At 32.1% G+C, this 22,077-nt stretch overlaps 1 protein-coding gene across 7 annotated transcripts in view; it reads left to right on the forward strand.

Moving 5' to 3' along the window:
* The window catches only part of KCNT2 (potassium sodium-activated channel subfamily T member 2), a 371,051-nt gene that overhangs the window by 207,434 nt on the left and 141,540 nt on the right, over positions 1-22,077 (forward strand). For all 7 annotated transcript variants that reach the window (XM_079107991.1, XM_079107989.1, XM_079107987.1 and 4 more), the window contains one exon: positions 5,560-5,668. In XM_079107991.1, the coding sequence (XP_078964117.1) occupies positions 5,560-5,668 (109 nt within the window). The remainder of the gene's footprint in view (positions 1-5,559; positions 5,669-22,077) is intronic.

A 22,077-nucleotide genomic window follows, 5' to 3' on the forward strand; every position in this document is an offset into this window, starting at 1 on the left:
CACTCAGGAAGCCATTGATCTACAGGTCAAATACTGCCAAGAGCCCAGTGGGTGGGTGGTGGCGGGGGGGGGGGGCAGTTAACAAACGAGACAAATTCATTTTCTAACAGCCAAACCTGTCCTAAGAATCCGGTCTGTAGTCACTTTATTCATGTATTTTGTAACCTCTAGAATGACGATTAAAGCTCAGAGTTTCTGACTCTTAAAAAACACATGCTTTTTCCACTTTTTTCCTTCCAATTAACTAGATTTAATATTTCATATTTTAGCAGTTTGGAGTTTATAGAAAAATTGAACAAAAATATTAAATATTTCCATATTTATCCCCTCCCACATACCTCATTTTAACCATCTTCCATTAGAGTGATACATTTTTTTTTAATTGAAGAACCGATATTTAAACATTACTTAAGTCCATAATTTACATTAGGATTTGCTCTTTTTTTGTACCCTCCTTGGATTTTCACAAGTGTATGATGATACCTATTCATGGTTCATGGTCTAAAATATGCCTTCTGCTCCACCTTTACATCCCTCCACCCTCCTTCTCTTCCCAAATGGCAGGCAATCACGGATCCTACGACCCTCTCCCAAGTTTCACCTTTTTCCTGCATGTGATATTGTTGGAATTATGCAGTATGTAGCCTTTTCAGTTTGACTCTATTATTTTTTTTTAGCAGTATGCATTTGAGGTCCTGCATGCCACTCCCTGACATGAAAGCTCATTTCTTGTCTGTTGCCGACTAGTTCATCTAGTTCGTTGCATAGATGTAGCAGAAATTGTTTATCCATTTACCTATTGCAGAGTATCTTGGTTACTTCCAAATGTTTGCACTTATAAATCAAATTGCCATAAGCATCAGCGTGTGGATTTTTGTGTGGACATAAATCAAATTAGTTTGGTAAATATCAAGAAGCCCAGTTTCTGGGTCATCTATAAGAATATACTTAGTGTTTTAAAATGTTTATATTAGTGCCTTATAGTTGTACATAATTTTGGGTTTCATTTTGATACGATCATAAATACATGGAATTGGTCTACTTGAGACCCCAATACTTCCTTTTTTCTTTCCCTTCTTCCTCCTCTGACCTTCTTTACTCTTTCAGTCTCCAGATTACTTTTATGATATCCCTTTTATATTCTGTTTTTCTCTCTCACTTCCTCATGTGAGAGAACACATTTGACCCTTGACTTTCTGAATGTGGCTTATTAACTTAGCATGGTGTTCTCCAGTTCCATCTATTTACCAGCAAATACTTCTGTCCACTTTTAAATTTAATTGTTCTTTTTAATTTTGATCCACTTAATTTTATCCTATCAGTAACTTCAAATTTAAAATACAGCTCTTCTAAGTAGTTTTTAGTTGGAGCTTACTTTTTTATCCTATGTGAAATCTTTCAAAGAAAACCAGACAACATGAAGGTAGAAGGGAGACTGGTTGAGAAGAAGAAAAGGAAGGTGATCTAGGAATGTTGGTAAGGGATGAATTAGGGGTAGAAAAGATCAAAATGTTATCCTTGCACAAATGTGCCACAGTGAAGCCCATTATATAATTGTATAATTTTATGCACTAATTCAATTTGAAAACCTGAAAAATTTGTATTCTTATAATCTTTGCATTTTAATACGTGTACTCCATTAACATTTAAAATCATTTCCTGTGGTAGACTTAGATTCAACAAAATTACTTTCTGTAGTTCCCTCATATATTTTTCCCCTCTAGTTTCCCCTTTCTATTTTTAAATTTGATTTCTTTGTTGCAGTTGTTAGGTGTAATAATACTTCATGTAGATTAGAAACCTCCACAAACATATAAATTTCTTTACACAGACATATATATTTTGAGAGGAGAATATTATTTTATAGTCACTCAAACATTAACCACTTTTGATACTTTTATTTGATTTCTGAATTTCTAATACTCCCCAGTATCTGTCATCTGAAACATAAAGAATTTTCTTGCGCTTTTTTGGTGGTATGATGCTGATGACAGTACCTTTGCTTATATTACTTTATTTTATTTATTTATTTATTTAAAAATTTTTTTATTTTATTTGTTCCTTTTAGACTTATCGTGTATTTGAATACATGACCAAGGTAACTCCGCATTATGCACAACCATAAGAATAGGATCCTAATTAGAATAAGTTATACTCTATGTATGTATAATTTGCCAAAATACATTCTCCTGTCATGTATATCTAAAAAGAATAGATTTTTTTTTATTTTAAGTAAATATTTTATTTTACCTTCCTCTCTGAATGATTTTTCTCTAGATATAAAATGCTGCCTATTCTGTTTTTTCCTTCCCTCTGTACTTTAGGATATTATACCATTGTCACCTCGGTTCATAATTTCTGATGTGAATCCTCGGTTTTATGACTCTGTGTTCTGTCGAGATTGCTTGGAGTTTGCTGAGTTCCTTCAATGAGTGTGTATGTGTGTGTGCGTGTGTGTGTGTGTGTGTGTTATAAAATTAAGATTTTTTAGCTATTTTCCAAATCATCATCTGCCTTTCCTTCACTTTTGCTTTCTTCCTGAGCATCCACCTACATATATAAGAGCTTTCTTGCATTGTTTCAGAAGAGCCTGAACTCTGTTCGTTTTTTCTTCCCTTTTTTCTTTGTTTTACGAATTGGGTAAGATCATAAGCTCATCCATGATCAGGTTTGCAGACTTTCTTCTATCCTCCTTTCTTCTTCAAAGTCCATCCAGTAAATATTTTTCATAAACATTAGCTTCTTTCATTTGATTTTCAAAATGCTTTCTATTACTCTGCTGTAATTTCCTTTTATTTGTAACAGGTGTATGTTGCATTACCTCGATGATCATAGTTGTATTAGTAGCTTTTAGTCCTTGATAATTCTAGCATGGAGATCATAAAGGCTAACATCTGTTAGTTATCATTGTATTTGTTTCCCATGAAAATGGGTCAGATTTTCATGGCACTTCCTGTATTAAGTAATTTTGCCTTGCCTGTGGGTATTGTGGATATTGCAACATGTTGTAGGGCCTTGAATCCTTTTGTATTCCTCCAAAGTGTGGTTTTGTTCTTTTTAAGGGGAAGTTTAATTTGGTTCAATTCAAAATGCAAAGTTCATCACCCTGGAAGTTGACAGTAGTTCAAATATCAGTTCTGATTACATTTATAAGCCATGAATATGATTGGCTTGTGGGTTAGACGAAGGTGTATAAATTTATATACAGTATATTTGGTTTCTCTTCTCTGCCTCTCCCCTTTCCAAGTCTGCTGTGTTGCTACTTATGTCTGGCTCCATTCTCTATTTCTTCTATTAGGCTTACTATGAAGTTTTTGCCACCGATGTTGCTGAGATAACCACAGCTACTCTCAGGTCAAAGCAACAAAAGAGGGGAAAAAAATGCAAGTTTCTTCCTCCCAGTTTTAGTTCCCTTCTGATAGCTGCCTATTTTCATTCATTTTAAAGAACCCTTGTGTGATGATTTTATAGATTTTTATCTGGAGTTTATAGTTGTTATGCAGAAGTACAGTTTGTGAGGAGCTTACTTTTTATTATTGGTAGATCTCGTAGCATCTGGTATTCCCTCCTTTATTATTAATGTTACATTTGTTTCTGGCGTCCAGTAGGCAAATCTCATTTTAATATCTTCTTCTTGCTAAGAAATCCACCCATGTTCTTTGTCTTTTATCCTTAGTGATACTATTCCTGTTATTAAGATGATTCACATGATAAACAAAACATAAGCTAACTTCTAGTTTTTACTAAGAGTTTTCCATGTGATATATACATTTCTAGAGTAATCCTGTGAAAGAGAAAATATCTATATTTTGCAAATTAGGAATTCTAACTTCTCCAAGTCCAGGCAGACCATTAAGTGTCAAAGGCAGGATTAAAATGCTAAAATTGCCCATTTTCTTTAACACAACACTAAACAAAATGAAATAAAAATATTTTGGTAGTTTTTTTTTTTTTTTTTTTGAACTTAAACAGTGGTTTACTTTCAGCTTTTTTCCTTTCCATTCAAATTTTTGTACTTTTCCTGAAAGAAATAACAACCAACTACTCCTGAATGACCTCCAGTCTCTATCATCAGATTAAAAATGTGTTACATGAATCAACAGATCCTCATTTGGTGAATCAGTAACATTATTAGTGTCATCCTCGTGTTCTAATGCTTGCCTAAGGATGCACATCATCCACTGGAGCTATTCTGGTCCACTATTCATGAACATTCACATAATTTGCAATTAAAATCTTAGTTTGGACTGCTGTAAAATAATACAATAGGAGGGGAGGCTTATAAACAACAAAAATTTATTTCTCACAATTGTAGACCAGAAAACTCCAGGTCAAAGTGCTAAGAGAGTCAGTGCTGGTGAGAACTGGCTTCCCTGTTTACAGACCTTGTCTTCATGAAGGACCTTGGGAATTCTCTGTGGTCTCTTTCATAAGAACATCGATCCCATGAGGGTAAGACCTTCATGACCTAATCATCTCTCAAAGACCACCTCTTCTAACACCATCACAGTAGGACTTGGGGTTTCATCATATAAACGGGGGACGGTATGCAGGAGGCACCAATATTCAGTGTATAGCAAGTACCGACTTTTAACAAGAGCCGTTTCTTTTTACTTTTGAGTAAACAATCCTTTGTATCTACTTGTGCTTTTGATCTTCCTTTCTCTCCCAGCAATATGTCAATTTGAACTTTCTATGATGATGGAATTGCTCTATATCTCCATTGTCTAATATGGCAGCCACTGGCCAGATGTTACTTGAACTTGTGACATATGAGTAGAATAAAATTCTTTATTTAATTTTAGCTAAATAAAATTTAACATCTGCCTGTGACTATTGGCTACTATATAGAGCATTTTTGTGCTTCTTTCTAAAAGAAAGTTATTAGCTAACTGTGGGGCATATTTCTCTAAAAATCTGCCTTGATTTATTTAATTCATGATATAATTATTTGGGAGGTGACTATTGTGTGTAATTTTCATTTTAAGCATGAATTGGATTTTTTTTTTTCGGTCTTAGCCTCCAAATGTTTTCTATTTTATTGTATATGCGAGTTTTTCATCTATATACCTACACACACACACGCAGTCAAATCCTTTAACCTCTCCTGTTACATAAAAATGTAAACGAATGTGTCTTGGAAATGTATGACCACTGTATTGTTTTCCTTTTGCCATTCCTTCTAAATGTTAATAGTGTTAGTCAATATTTTTTTCTTCTACGGAGATTGCTATCAGGATTAATGCTATATTAGTTGTGTAGCAATTTTGAAGGCTTCTGACTCACAGGAGTTTTCTAGAAAACTTTTTTTTTTTTTAATTTGTCTAGCTATCCGTTTTGATCTAAGTACTATAATTAGTGCTGATTGAAATAAGTACCATTACCCTCTTTTACAGAAATACTGGGTCCTCAAGATAAGTTGTCATGTTTGTACAAGTTTCAAGCTATGGAGGTGATCATTTAACACACCAGTTGCTTGAACATTTTTACTTTATATATTTGAAACTTTTAAATTATTCTCATAATATTTTGATTTTTTTTTTTTTTTTGTCATTTCAGGATCATCAAACTATTTTGAGAGCATGGGCTGTAAAAGATTTTGCTCCAAATTGTCCTTTGTATGTCCAGATATTAAAGCCAGAAAATAAATTCCATATCAAATTTGCAGGTAAGTTTTAGTCCTGAATGAGATCCTTTGAATTTCTTCCAGTGCCTATTGTAATTTAAAAAGCTATGTCTTTGAAGTTTGTTGAAACTTAATGTATTCATCCTACAGAACAGAAAGGATTTTCTTTTTATCTTTTACTTGTTATAAATGAATTTCCTCACTTTAATATATGAAAATATAATTTTGGGGGGAGATTCTTTACTTTTTTATGTAACTTGGTGATCTTAAGAGTTCAACTTACTGGATAAATTTGTAAGCCTATGTTGATTGGCAGTTGTGGATTTGTACACAATATGAATACACATTTCAAATGCTTTCTTCATTTATCCTTAAGAATACATGTAGAAAAATGCTTTGCTATAAATTATTTAAAACACAGATTAGTTTGCTACACAATGGAGTCATGTATTAACATGTTAAGGTGCACTTCAATAGATTTAATTCGGGATGTGGCCTTTGGAAAATTTCAAGGAAAAATTTCTGTGTGATTTTTTTTTTTTTTTTTTGAAAGCACTGCTTTTCAAAGAATTGATCAGATGAGATTTTTTTTCCTTTTAATTGTTAGGACATTGAACAATGAAGTGGTACTTGATTATTTTTTCTTAAATGCTTCCATGGATGAAAGGAACTAATTTAATTCAGGCAGTAAATTACGTACATATTGTTCCCCAAATAAAACAACTGTATTTGTTTTATATTTTATCTTAATAGCCTGAAACTTCAAATTTGTTAAAATGTAGGTAATTTTAGCAATGTGTCAGCAAAATGTCTTTCCTTCAGATGTATTCACAAATGCTTACTTGTTAGTATGTGATATTGAAAAAAATTATAACTGCTAGGGTTTTAAAATAATAATAGGAAAATCAAGAGATTATTGCTATTCCATTTATTCTACTTTATATGTACTAGACTTCCCACAAATTACATCATCTTTTTTTTCGGAAAATGTAGTGTGAATAACTTCAAGTAATGAGTCTCATACTTGGCTGCATGTTAATACCTGTTTGGAAGACTTGTTTTGTTCAAGTGATAATTACAGAGATTCTGATTCAAATGGTGTGAAAGTGCCAGGGCTTTTCTAATCCTATTGCTTAAACTTAAAACTAATAGTAGATCTTCTGTAAGTGATCTTGTGAACAAAATGGAAAAATACAAGTAGAAGTAATCAATCCACTTACCACCTGTTATATATATAATTAGCAATGAATAAATGTCAGTTTTTGTCATTTAGCAAAAGGAATATTTTTGAAAAGTTTCATCATACTTGGGAATTATTTGCTTTGAAAAAATTTTCAGGGTAGCAGTAATGACATTGGCACTATACAAAAAAGAAGTCCCAGAAGTATAAACTTAAATTTCTGTGCTATAACTTAACCCTGATTGCATGCAAATTAGTATTTTTAACCCTATTTTTCTCTCCTATGAAAGGTCATAATATGTATAATATTTCGGTTTCATCAGTTAGGGTTAATAATTATGTTAAATAAATAGTAATCTAAAACACAATAGGTGTTCAACAAAGGAATATTGAATTTAAATCTTAAAACAACTACAGTGTGTGGTTTGGGAGGATAATTTGTCATATCGAATGTTTTGTAACTAAAATTGAGAACAGACATCAGTTCCTCCTCTCTTCTGTAGCAAGCCATTGATATGTTCCCCACAGTCCAAACTTGCTGAACTAGTCTATTTTTATATAAAAAATACAGATACTATTTACACTGATCTTTGAAATTTTGTTTGCAATTGTGATAAACCTATCAAAATGAATGAAATATTAAAAATTCCATCTCAGTGGTTTATCTCAATATTTCTTATTTTGACACCTGTTGAAATTCCAAGGAGTTCTCTTTATATCATGAAATGCACCCTAGTTTCATTAAAATAAAAGTTTGGGGTGATGTACGAGGGTCCAAACCCATATAATGTATTTCATAACACCATGAATTCATAAAAATTATGTACTTTACCTTTGCAAGATAATATATTAAAATGTTGCTTAGTTTGTGTGAATGATTCCCGATGAACCGTGCTCTCTGAGTGTGTGTCCCATTGCAATGGGACTTTCTAATTTTTTATCCACAAAGTGGCAGAATCTACTTCTCCAGCCCTTGAATATGGGCTTTCCTTGTGACTTGCTTTGACCAATACACTGTAACATATGATATCACAAGGGAAACACTGCAAAGCCATGGAGCTTCTGCTTTCCCTTTATTTTTGAACACTGCTTATGGACTTGTTTTAGGATCTTTGATAGCCTCTCTGAGAATGGGAAGTCATGTGGACGGTGAGGCATATCCATCCCAGCACCACACCTATTCAGCTCCTAACTTCCTTACCAGTCAACTCAGTGAATCTTACTAACCCACAATATATTGAAATATAAGTTTTCTTTGTCACTAAGTGTTGGGATTATTTGTTTTTGAAATGGAAAGATAATATCTTATGTGATAAAATAGTAATTGTTTTATTTTCTAATTATATTCACTGGCTGACATTCATTGTATTCTTAACCTTGTGTTTGCCTGAATATTGAAAAAGCACTTTTCTAATTTTCACAAGATACAGAATTAGACATTCTAATTTCCAGTACATTGCCTCTTTAACTTCCACTAAATTCCTGACATGATTATAGTTTAATGCATTTTTAAAAGTAAATTCATTTTATTAAAAGATGTGTAAAATGGAGGAACATCAAAACTCAACTTATGTTTGTATGAAATATTAGAGAGCAAAACACAACAACACAGCAACTATTATTTTATGCACATTTAAAAATTCATATATTTTATACTTCTTATAAAAAAACAAATTATTGAATTATTAATTATTTGAATGAATTTTTACAAGAATATTATACTATTAATTATAATTAAAATAGTCGTCTATACTTTGACCAGATCAAATAGGAAAACGTTCTTATTGATGTGATTTGAGCAATATAAAAGATACACTTTGATTCATATTACCAAGCAAGAAAGTTAAACATAAGGAACCTGGAGGGAGACAGGAAGAATAATATTTATGAAAGATATCTGAATGTAAACTTAAGTTTACTATAAATCACAGGCAAACTCACATAACATAAGAACATAATTCACAGAATATATGCCCTTTTTATAATAAGTTTATCAAAGTATAGTGTTTAAAACTGCATATTCTGAAATGAGACATTCTTTGGTGAAATCTTTATTCTACTGTGTTTTAACTACGTGACCTCAGGTCTCTATATTTCTCTAACCTTGGGGTTTATGATTTACAAAAGTTTGTAAGAGAAACTAACCCATAGAGTTTTTGTGATTTAAGAAAATATTTAGAAGAAAACCAGCCACCGGTGATATTGACAGGGTAATTGTTATCACTAATATCTTGAGTACCTTTTTCTCATACTTATGACAAATATTCATTATACTTATTGCCAGAAGAAATTATTGAAGTTTGTCCAAGATATTTTAAAAACAGCTTATTGCAGAAATTCAAAGAGCACATGATTCTGAGCTTAAACATATTTTCCCAGAGAATAGAAAAGAAAGATATTTCTCCAACTCATCTTATGGGACTAACATAGTCTTGAAAAAAATTCATTAGGGATAATGTTAGAAATGACATTTAGAGACTAATTTAATTGGGTAACGTAGTCAAAAATTATATAAAATATATTACCAAAACAAATTAAATATGGATTTTATAAAGGATATATCTTCACCAAGTTGAAGTTATTCCAGAAATAGATTATCATGTTAAAAGAGAATGATCACATTATGTTTTCAATGGATGCAGAAAAAGTATATGAGAGAAAATTCAATATATATTCACAAGCAAAAAAAAAAAAAAAAGATATCCATAAAAATCATTTTTATTCTATTTTTCCTTCAAAATCCTACCAATTACTGTAAATCTGGAAAAGTACAGAGAATAAACATCAACAGGCAAGAAACAAATTGTCATTGTCCACATATTATCAGATTCTGTTAAGGCAAATTCAAAAGAATTTGCTTTTCTCCCTATATACCTATTTCTTAGGCGATCTCATCCATTTATAAGATTTATATTTCTCCTTCAGTATCCATTATGAGCTTCAGTCTTGTATCTCCAAGTACACAGTCAATATCTCCTATTATGTTTCTAATAGCCATTTCAAAATTAAGATCTCTAAAAACATTTATTGATTTGCCCTGATCTAGAACCTTCCACTTTTCCCAGTACCAACTTAGAACTTAAGTGAAAACCTATGAGTCAATCTTTGAGCTGCTATGTCCAATACATCATCACAGTAGGTTATACTCCCTGAATTTCTGAGTCTTTTCCTTTGTGATAATCCTAGTCTACACCAAGATCATTATTCACTTAGTTATTCCAAAATATTCCCTTTTCATCTTTTTCCTGGGTATTCACAAGTTGATCTGTGAGCTTACTGCTGCTCTTTGAATTACCCTGCACATATGCATTAGTGGTTACTGTCAGGTGTCATAGCAGGCAGCTATATCTGTTTTCTTCCAAAATCAGGCTAAGGTCACTAGCTTCCATTTTTTAGTATACAGATGCTGAAATTCTAATTCTTTTATAATATTTTTTATTTTTAAGAGTGTATCTTAGGGATTTTTTGTGGTCATCTTCCATAGTCAAAAGTCAGATGGAAAGGTGACTTTGGTTATGCTAAATCTCTATTCATTGAGAAACACTTTTACCAATAGAGTAGTTTTGAAAGAAGTGGCTGTAGGCATTGAACGTGACAGAGCTGACGACAGTGTTCCTTAGATATGATTAATGTAAAATATGGTTGTGTTAACATTTTGTGTTCTCTGACAGCTTGTTATGGGACCAATAATTCTAGTAAAGCCTCCCCAAGGTCTAATAAGTGATCTAAAACCACCTGGAAAAAAATATGTCTCCACGTTGTTGAGCCCTTCATAAATCATTTCCTCCTATTTGAAATAAAATGATGAAAAAGGTAAAATAGTTTTCAGATGTATTTCTGTAGTTCAAAAGTCAAACTAAAATTAGTCCCTTATTCTCTTTTCCACACTTCATTCCAGAAATAATCACCAAACAATCTCACACACCAAAAGTAAGTAAATAAATAAATAAAGCAAATGGGGAAAATGTGTACATTATTGAGAAGAAAAAAAAAAGAAAAGAAAGACCTTGAATGAACTTTAAGAACAAATTGTGTTATCCACTTACTCTTTTAATATAACAAAACTTGCTTTTTGTCTCCTAGTTAGAAATTATCCAAAAAAAAAAAAAAAATCAGTGAAAGGCAAATTACTGTTATAGGAATATAGTAATAGCTACATTTAGGTAACACTCTATTCCCATCTCCCCAATGTTATGTCTTCTGTCAATATTCAGTTGTCTTTTCCTCCTTAGTTAATTTTCTTTCAACCATTGGATAGGTCCCCTGAAAATTTTCTCCGTTAATAAGTATAAAAGTACAGAAAAATCAAACTGGTAAATTTTCATTACAGTAAGGGTAAAGAATATAAAAATCTATTAGTAAATGCAGTTGTGAATTGTCTGAGTTTTATTTTCTGTGTGTTGATTATATACCATGTGAACAGAATTTGACTGTGGTTCATGAATGAAAGAACCATATTTCAATAGTAAAGTGTTGACTGAATGAAACACTTTCTACTTCACAGTTAAAACATGCCTAGAAGAATGAATCATTATACCAGAACTGTAGGAGTTAGTTCTTTCAGTAATTAAAAAAAGTAATTACAATGAAAGTTAAATGTACAGCAAAAGTAAATACATTTTAGCAATATGATCAGTAGTATTGTAAAATACACTTTTTCTTTCAGGAGATGAAAGGACTACCATTATAGAAGCAGTATTGTTTAAAATACATGCATACATACATGTATTTCTTAGAGGAATGATCTGAACAAAAAAATGAAGGCTTTGTCGCCATGTATTTTTTTCCTGAAACACCAGACATTTCAATGCCTTTTTCCTACCCAAAAAAAGAGAGTGTGAAACTATTTCCAAGCAATATAAATATTGGAAATTATCTTAGCTGTTTCTAAATAACATATGGATGTGCAGGCTTGACTTTCACCAAATGGTGAAGTGTGAGTTTTTCATGCTGAAAAATTTCTTCATTTCCCATATAACGCCCACATAGACATCATCTTAAACTTTATTCTTACAACCTACTTAAGAACATAATGCTTTGCATTTCTATATTTTCAAAATATAAAACACCAAACTTTTTAAAATTCTAAAATTTTAAGATAGAACTCTCTTTGCTTTTTATATTACTTTGGAGTTCATTGGACACTACTTAATCTAAGGTCATATTTAAAGCCAGCACTATTGGGAGAATCTTTGGTTTTTTCTTTCTTTCTTTCTTTCTTTTTTTTTTTTTTTTAATTTTTCCTTGCTATTTTCTTTTTTGCCTTGAAAAGTCATCAAACTCACATTTTTAAAACAAATAGACAATGAAGCTGTATTCATTCCATCTACATTTAATGACTGTTAACGTTTTGCCACGTTTTCTTGACCTTCTCTCTGTGTACACATGCATACATTTACACAAATGTTTTTACTTAGTGCACTTTCCTGAGAATTGGGAAATTCTGCTATATGTATACTGTACAATAACATTTTTATTCCAAGCAACTAATAAAAAGTCCATGAATCCATTTCATACTCAAATGTTGTTGTCATAAAAAGTGCCCTAAAAACTTTAAGTTCAGTAATTACACAGTTTTATTTTCATCATCTTTTTTTTTCCTTTAGTTTTTTTTTTTTTTGGATTGAAATATTTTCAGATTTACAGAAGAGTGGCAATGATAGTCCTGAAAGTTCTCATACAACCCCAGGGCCCCAAAGTTTCCCCTAATGTTAATGTCTTATGTAATCATGGTCTGTTTCATCAAAATAACAAATTAGCACTGGTATAGATTTTTTGGGGGGGTTACTGAGGATTGAACTCAAGGGCACTCGACCACTGAGCCACATCCTCAGCCCTATTCTGTATTTTATTTAGAGACAGGGTCTCACTGAGTTCAGTAGCATCTTTTGCTGAGGCTGGCTTTGAACTTGAGATCCTCCTGCCCCAGCCTCCTGAGCTACTGGGATTACACCATGCCCAGAGGTATAGATTAATTTTTAAGTGAAATATGTTCCTGGAGTTCATTGCTCCTAAAAAGTATTTTAATAAGTTGTTTGGGTTTTTTTACAGCATTAGTGTTGACACTGAACTTTAGGTCATCTTCATGTAGAGCACTTATGATTTAATTAACTCAAAGCATCTTTGTGTTTCTCTCTATTAATTTTCTTATATGTTTCTCAAGCACACAATTTCATAGTTCTGTAAAGCAGGGTAGAATATTTATTCTTCAGTATTTGGAAAATGGCAGGCACATTCTATCATATATTAGACTTATGATTTTAAATCTGTAAGCTAGTTCTTTGATATGAATTCTTTGTGAAGAAGGTCAGGTATGTCTTCTTTCATTCTCATTTACTTATTCAAAACATTTTCTTGACCTCTAATGTGAGCAATTTGTTATTCCAGGCCCTACTGATACAATGATGAACATGATGCCCTTTCTATGCCAATGCCAACTTTTATCATTTTCCCTACCTCACACCCTTTAAAAAGTCATTGTCACAATGTACTTTTACTTGCTGCCCAATATTTCAAAGCAACTGTCTATTCTTTCTACATAGATCTGGTTTTAAACTTATAGTCCCTCCTTTGCACCCCTTGCCACCTTCCATATATATCTAAACACAAGTCCAGTTATACTGCAGTTTCACTTGATATTGCTTAATGATTTCAGTCAATCTGATGGGCCTGCAATAAATAGTTAAGGTTTTCATGATTTAATATAACTTCATCACTTAACTGCTTTTGCTTTGAGAAGAGTCTCTTAAAATGTAATTTTTAATCCCAAGAAAATTAGTTTTTAGTAGCAGGATGGCCAGCAAGTAGTAATGGCAGTTATTATAATGGGATTGTTATAAAATTTATCTTTGCCTTGACTCTTACTACACAGGTGCTTCATGTTATACATCCATACGATTTAAAAACATGTGTGTGCTTGACTATAAATTAGATTTTGCTAAGTCATTAGAATTTTGTTGGAGAAGTGATGAGGGGATAAATAAGGTATTAGATGAAGGCATATAGTTTTATCCAGATAACAAAGTAGCTGTAGGAGAAATGTTAAATGCAGTGGAGAAGACGAAAAACAGCCTCATAGGAGTGATTATTTAGGTAGCTATTATATTTGTTCAGGTGAGAGATACTGAGATATTGAACATGAGTGGTGATAATGGAAATGGAGAGTGAGAAGAGATTCATGAAACACTTCGTATATATATATTGTAGATTTAATAATCAGTAGACTGTGAGAACCATAAGAGTGTGAGAAATCATTTTATTTTTGCAACTCTTATCTTTTTGGTGTACCCTCACAATTAATAATAATTCTATTATAGCAGTTGACTAATTGAGTTGTAGTTCCTTAGATATCTAACCCTAGAATATCAGTTTCTTATGTGCGTTTTCTCTCCACTGATAACATACTGCTTGGCACATAGTATTTTATTAATATACTATGCAGAGATCAAAAGATCCAATAATAATGTTTAAAAATAATACCATAAATCAATAAAACAAAAATATGCAATAATGTATTTGAAATAGTTTGCAAATATATAAGTAATGTTTGATCATGTTGACACACACAAGGGAGAATCTGAAAGAGGGTGAGACACAAAAACGCACCACGGCTGGGGTTGTGACTCAGTGGTAGAGTGCTTGCCTAGCATGTGTGAGGCACTGGGTTCAATCCTCAGCACCACATAAAAAAATAAATAATTAAAATAAAAGTATTATGTCCATCTACAACTAAAAAAGAATATTTTTAAAAAAGCACCAGGGTACCAGAAGTCAAAATTTAAATCCTTGTAATCTTTGCTGAGCATTAAGTTATGCACACATAAAGTAAAAGTCCAAAGGCCAGGCTAAAAACAGCCAGGGACTCATAAGCGGGAACAATCCTCCGAGCACAAACAGGATGGAGAGACTTGCAAATTCTGCAAGGCTGTTCTAAGTTAGCCAGTATTGGATTTCTCCTGATATATAATAAATTACCAATGTCTTTTTGACTTAAAATAACATAAACTTATTATCTACCCCTGGTTAGGGTCTTAGCAGTCTACAATGAAGATATCTGATGGTTTTATTATCTTATCTGAGGCTTAAGTTCTTCTTCCAAGTTCATGTTTTGTTTTCAGGTTTCAGCTCATGGTAGTTATGTGAATGAGGCTCCTCTTCCTAGAAGCTGCCTTCCACACTCTGCCACATGGCACTTTATGCAAGATGGCAGTTTGTTCCTTCAACGCCAACAGGATGGCATTTATTATAGCTTTGACACTGTCCTTTAACAAAACACTAGTCCTCTCTTAAGGTCAAGGCCAACCAAGATTATTCTCTTTTTTTATTAAGTTGAAACCACCTGACTCAACTTTTTTATATTTTACAACTTAATCATATTAGTATAATCCTATTATATTTACATGCACTGTCCACACTCAAGAACATGATACAAGATGTACGCACCAGGAGCCCAAAATCTTGAAGCCATCCTAGGATTGTCTACCAATACTGCCCTTGCAAATCTTTAAAAAAAAAAAAAAAAAAAATAGGCCTTCAAAGTATCAAATTCATCTTACTTGGAACAAAGTGCCACATTTTTAGAGAAAGAAAACAAAATTTCAATATAGTATAAAGTAAGATTCACATTGGCTATTATCAAATTAAAATTTATTTAAAAAGTCAATAAGAAGGAAATTCTAAGGGACAGTGATTGAGGTAGAAATCAATCTTGTCCTATACAAATTTACTTCCAAGAAATACAAGAGCAGAAAAAATTATGGAAACAGATTCATTTGATAATGTCAAAGACATCATGAGGAAAGGAACTTACAGACTGATATTTATTATGAACCAAGATACATAAATACTCAACATAACAGCAAATCAAATTCAGTCATATTTAGACAAATTCACTTATATTTATTTGTGGGGTTTATTTCATGGCTCCAGTCATATGCATTTAAACATCAGATAAAGTTCACCATATTGGTACATTAAAGGGAAAAATAAAGTACATGATCACATCACTTTATACAACAGTGGTTTTAAAATGTCAGTAAACACTCTTTACAAAAACTTTGCACATTGGAAATAGAAGAGAAGTAGCTAAATGTTTAACTCTAATATTGAGATCAATGAAAAAATTTCTCCTTTTCTTCTCTTGCCCATTGTATGGGTCCTAATCTGTGTAATAAGGCAGGAAAAATAAATCAAGGAAGCATATATATGGGAATGGAAATAGTGAAAATGTCTTTATTTATAATTTAAATGAACATTCCTATATAAATATTAATGAATGTAATAAAGATGGTTTAATGAATGAGAATTAATGAATGCAATGATAATTTAAAATTTTAAATTATATCATCTTTATAATTGCATCAAAAATATAAAATTCTCAGAGGAAATTTATTAAAATATGTGCAATATAAAATGAAACTATAAACATTGCTGAGAGGGTGCTTAAAACAAATTTAACAAATTGAGGAATATATCATTTTCATGGATTGGAAGACTCAATATTGTTATCATGTTAATTCTACCCAAATTAATCTGTAGAGTCAATTAAAATCATACCAGGCTCTTTGAAAATTTAATAAAATTAGTGTACAATTAATTAATGGAAAGAAGTGATAATAATCATAATGACTATACATAAGACATCTGTCATAAAATCAATAGCACTGTATTTAAAGGTTTACTCTAATGGTGAAGTATTCAAGACAGCATGTAAATATCATAATGATAGACAAATAGATAAATGGAAGAGGATACAGTCCAGCAGCAGATATAGCTAAATATTGTTAAAACTTTCCAACAAATATGCCAAGTTAATTGCCCTCGGGTGCTGGTGTGGTGTTCTTTCAAAAATATTTTTTAGTTGTCAATGGATCTTTATTTTATTTATTTATATGTGGTGCTGAGAGTCAAACCCAGTGTCTCACGCATGCTAGGCAGATGCTCTACCACTGAGCCACAACCTCAGCCCCTTAAAAATACTGTGGATCAACAAAATATCCACGTGGAAAAAAAAAAATATATATATATATATATACTTTCAGTATTACTCCACCACATGGGCTAAATATTAACTTGAAATATGTCATATACTTTAGATTAAAAGACAGGGTACAAAATATCTAAAAGAAAACATAGGGGAATCTTTGCACAATTTATGAATGTTTCATGAGGAAATAATATGAGCTGAACAAAATTTAAATAAAGGGACATTATTGCAATGTTATTTGTAGGAATAAATGTAAAACGAAACAAGATATATAACCATCTGAGAATGGTACATGAAATGTAGTGTAAATGTGGGATTTAGTATTGTCCAATTATAAACCATTAGAAATCATATTTAAATGATGAGCAATACAAATGAAATAAAGAAGATATGAAATTTCTTAAAGCCAGGTAACACTTTTATTAATGTTCATATAAAATTTTTGCAAAAGGAATATTTAATATTAGTTACAAGGTAGGTTTGTTGATGATGATTGTTTTTAATTCATTAGTGCATTTTTTCATTTTCAGCTTTCCCTCCAAATTCCAAGTGACCAAGCATAATTAATGCCATAATCAAATTTCTGAATGGTTTTATGTAAGCATATTATTTAAACTACAAGTAAGGGTTATATTATGTTGACTATCATTACCATTCATAAAAGTTAATATATATGAATTTTTGAATATATGAAATTAGCAGATTGTTTCACTTTATAATCCATGATCAAATATCATTTAATACTGTAGTATGTCCACATTCGTTGGTTCTAAGTTCTCATTTAAGCCATCAAGCTGTTCTGTATAATAACTCATAAGGACTAAATCTAATGTGTCTGACAGTAATTACTTCCTTCTTGAGAATATTCATTCAGCTTCTGATAAGAAATGAAAAATAAAGCAATTTAAAAAGCAGTACTATTTTTAAAAATCACTAAGCTAATGTTATTAGTGGATGTTAATGTTATTAGGTTTAATTGTATGTGTCCTTTTGTATTTTTTAATACATGGTGCCAGTTTGTTCTCTTGATGTGTGTAAGGTCACCTTTGTACAATTGGTCAACATTACTTTTAACTTTTGCCCCTTGGTTTAATAATAATTAGTATCAGAACTCTAAAAAGATTATGGCTGTAGGGGTAGGCAATATTCACATAGTTGTCTTTCTTTGTTGTTGTTGTTGTTGTTTTTGGTACCAGGGATTGAACTCAGGGGTGCTTAACCAATGAGTCACATCCCTGGCCCTATTTATTTATTTATTTATTTATTTATTTATTAAATTTCGAGATGAGTTTCACTAAGTTGGTTAGAGCCTCGCTAAGTTGCTGAGGTTGGCTTTGATCCTCCTGCCTCAGCCTCACAAGCTGCTGAGGTTACAGATGTGAGCCACCAGGCCCAGCTCATATAGTGTTCTTGAATATGCATTGTTCTTCTAAATACCTTTTTATAGGTTGCTTTCCTATGGCTACCTTCTGAGGTATATGTATTCATATATTATTTATTATTATTATTCATATATTATTTATTGCTGCATAACCATCTCAAAACTCTGCATTATAAATAATAAGCATTTATTATCTCCCAGTTTCTGTGTGTCAGGAACTTGGGAGAAGTAATAATCAGGATATTTATGATGTTGCAATGAAGATGTTTGTGGGTCTTTGTTATCTGAAAGCTTGACACAGCTAAGATGTGCTTTCAGGGAGTTTCACATGTGTGACAAGTTCTTCTGGCTATGGGGAACAGGTCTCTATTTCTTATTGTGTGGATCTTTCCTTAGTGTCCTCATGATGGCATCGGGCTTTTCTCAGAGCAATTGATCCAAGGGAGAACAAAACCTTGGATGACATTGGATTGAATACCTAGGTGGGAGGCTATTAGTGACAATCCTGGAGACGGGGAACTACAGGTGTATTCAACTATTTTTCCAGGTTTTTGATGAGGACACTGAGGCATAAAGGAATTAAATAAAGCATGAATGTTGTTGTACTAAGTGGTAGAGTCAGGACTTGAATCTGTGTTCTGTTTGAAAGAATATGTGCTTTTAATATATATGTGATTTGCCTCTTAATTTTAATTTTCAGTCTTTGACTACTAAACATGGTTGTATGTTTCTATGTATCAATTTCTTATTTAATTGTATGTACAATTTGAATATAAATATATCCCTGATTCCTTTTTTCTACAGAGGAAATTATCTATCTCATTGTGATTTATAGGAGTTTTTCATATCCTAAAATAATTAATATTTTGACTTCATATATTGCATTTTTTTTTTCAGTTCAAAAGTTGTCTTTGGATTTTTGATTGTGATATTTTTATCTAATAGAATTTTTTTTTCAATTGTGTCAGTATGTCCTTTATGTCCAAAAATCACTTTCTTTATGGTAGATTTTTTAACAACCCCTAGAATTATCCCTTAAGGTACAAACTAGTGTGTTGATAATGACTGAAATGTCAAACTAATTTTATTTCATGGAACATGTTGATATGGATATCCTGTTGAAGAGTTCTGGGTGCTTTGTGACAGCAGCTGATGTGGGTAGTATTGAGGAAAGACAATCCATAGACAGTAAGGACCGGAAGACAAAACATTTGACTCAGATGCTCCATTAAATTATCCTCATTTTGCATTAAGAAATCTGTTTTAAATTGTATATGCCTCATGATGAACCTGTAATTTCTATATTTTTGTATAGTACTTAAATCAGTTTATTGGGTAAATACTTAGTTGATAGTAGCATCTACCATTTATCTATCTACATATCTATCTCTACTTTATTGTCCATCTGTATATCTTATCTATCTATAATTTAGAGAGAATAGATATTTTTGAGGGACAGGGAAAGTAGATTTGATTGTTATGGGCAATTTCTGAGACACAACCAGTGAACAATTGAGGTCCTTGAAAGGTTAATACAAGGAATACTTCCCTTGCAGTTTTGTACAGAATAGTTGCAAGTTGCCAAAACCAACTGTAACAGACTGTATTTGACAATCATAAATTTGGGCTTGAGTTATTGTTTGTCCGGGGGATCCAGCAAATCATGACATCTTCTTTCATTGGCAAGGGAAAGGGTGGACTCATCTCAGAGCATGTTTCTACTTATCTAATTTTATATAAGAAAAAAAAAAAACTTTACGTGTTACAGGACTTTACGTGTACTTTTCTGGGTCATTTAAATCTGAAATAAACAGCTTATTTTTTAAAAACTTTTTGTGGTATAACTAACAAATGACATTGTATAAATTGAAGAAGTACATTGTGATGATTTGATTTACTCTTTTTATACAATAATTAACAATACAACACTCTCATCACCTCACAATCCTTTTTTTGTGTGTGTGGAGTGACAGACTTGCTAAGATCTGCTCTCAGTAAATTTCAAGTACCCAGTATCAATATTCTCAGCTATCCATCATTTATGGCTTTATAAAGTAGACAGTAATAACCTTGCCTTTAAATCTAATATGAAAATGGGTATAGTTGTCCAGAGACTTACTTGGTTAAAGATGAAGAATTAAAACTCATGGGATTTCAAATTCAATGTTCCTTTGCACTAAGTATCGGACAACATTGGCCACTTTCCCCCACTTTATATTGCATTTCTGCAAGTGTTAATGTAGGGGTATATTTTAATCTTTACAGAGTGCTTGATTCAGAAGATCCTTTTTCTGGTTTAGTGGAATAGAACTTCCTGAGAATGTGAAAAAGATAAATAATAGAAAATATGTCTGGACTTTGTAATCATCTCATGACCCCAGCCTTATTGACAGTATAAGTATGGGATCTCACCATGTCCAAACGCGAGCTCCTCTCTCTCTCTTGTTTACTAAACCACTTCATACTATCTAAACGTTCTCCTTCCCCCTCATCAGACTTCCCCTGCAGTGCTGTTCAGTGTGGTACAAAGAACAGTTTCATTTGACAGACTTCTGCCTGGGGACATGGTTAGAGCCATTCACCTGACTTTCAAGGCATTGTCAATGGATTGTCTTTTTGGATGCACATAACCTAGCTTAGTCCATATCAAAATCATAAGTGTATTACATGTACTGAGATATCTCTGTATCTGTATCCACACCAGTCATGAACAGTAGAACTGTATGTGTCTGCAGTGGATTGGAAATGAAAAAGAATAGAACACTGTCCTTCACAAATGTCTCAAGAAGCAATACTCTACAGCAGCATCTTTCTGAGTTCTTTTTATGTTTTTGTTCCCTTTCTTCTATTTTGCCCTCTGTAAACAATCAGAACTCTGTGCTCTGCCATTTCATTCAGTTAGCTTCATATCAGTATTCTGTCCTGATTTTCTGTCCTCCTCCTATGTCCTCTTGTTTAAAAGTCAACAAATATGAGCAACCAATCTTCTGTGTCACAAAATGGGTCAGATTCAAGTTTCCATAAACATATGTTCAGGCAGCTCCAATTACTCTCTTGCTTTTATGGTTACCAGTTACCGTTTCAGGTTTTTATCTCATTTCCTCTTTTGGAAAGTTTACAAAGACGATGCATGAAAATTTCCTTAAACTTCACAACCACCTTTCACAGTCTGAGTTTATTTTTGTTTTTCATGTGCTGCTTTTTTTCTATTATATTTGAAGAAATTCTTTTCTCTTTTGTGCTGGGCACCATTTCCTCACACCCTATTAATATTTTAATCCCTGAATCTTAGTACATCTTTCTTTGTTAATTTATTTCCATAAACATTTGCATGTCCTCCTACTTCTCCAGATTTTTTTTAAGAAAATTATCTTTATGCACTTTCTTCACCTCTCTATGAATTTATCCTTAATTATCTGTTAAAATCTTAGTTTAAACTTCATATCCTTAGTAATGATTTTCTCAATTTCCCCAGGACAGGCAAGTTGTCCTTTTATGTATCTTCTACAATCTGTGTTTATTTTATTTTTACCGTATATTACAGTATTTATTTTCTACTAATAAATCTCCTAAAAATCTTTTGAAACTTCTTTAAATCAGTGATTCATATAATTTTACTACAGCAACAGGTGTGTGTGTGTGTGTGTGTGTGTGTGTGTGTGTGTGTGTGTGTGTGTGTGTGTGTGACTGAAAAGAAATGAAGTTGATTTCAGGGCAAACTTCCCCACAGTTCTTCGAAACTTTCCCATTGCATCATGGGTGTTTGTAATTCAGTGGTTGTACTTTCTTTCATAATCATCAGTGCAATTTAATGAATGACTCCTGCAGCCACTTATATATCTGGTAGGAAGTAGTAACTTATAAAATACTTGAACAAGAGAGAAAAGACATTAAACTATGTTACC

The sequence above is a fragment of the Sciurus vulgaris genome, assembly GCF_902686455.1.
Source record: "Sciurus vulgaris genome assembly, chromosome: 12".
Taxonomy (NCBI): domain Eukaryota; kingdom Metazoa; phylum Chordata; class Mammalia; order Rodentia; family Sciuridae; genus Sciurus; species Sciurus vulgaris.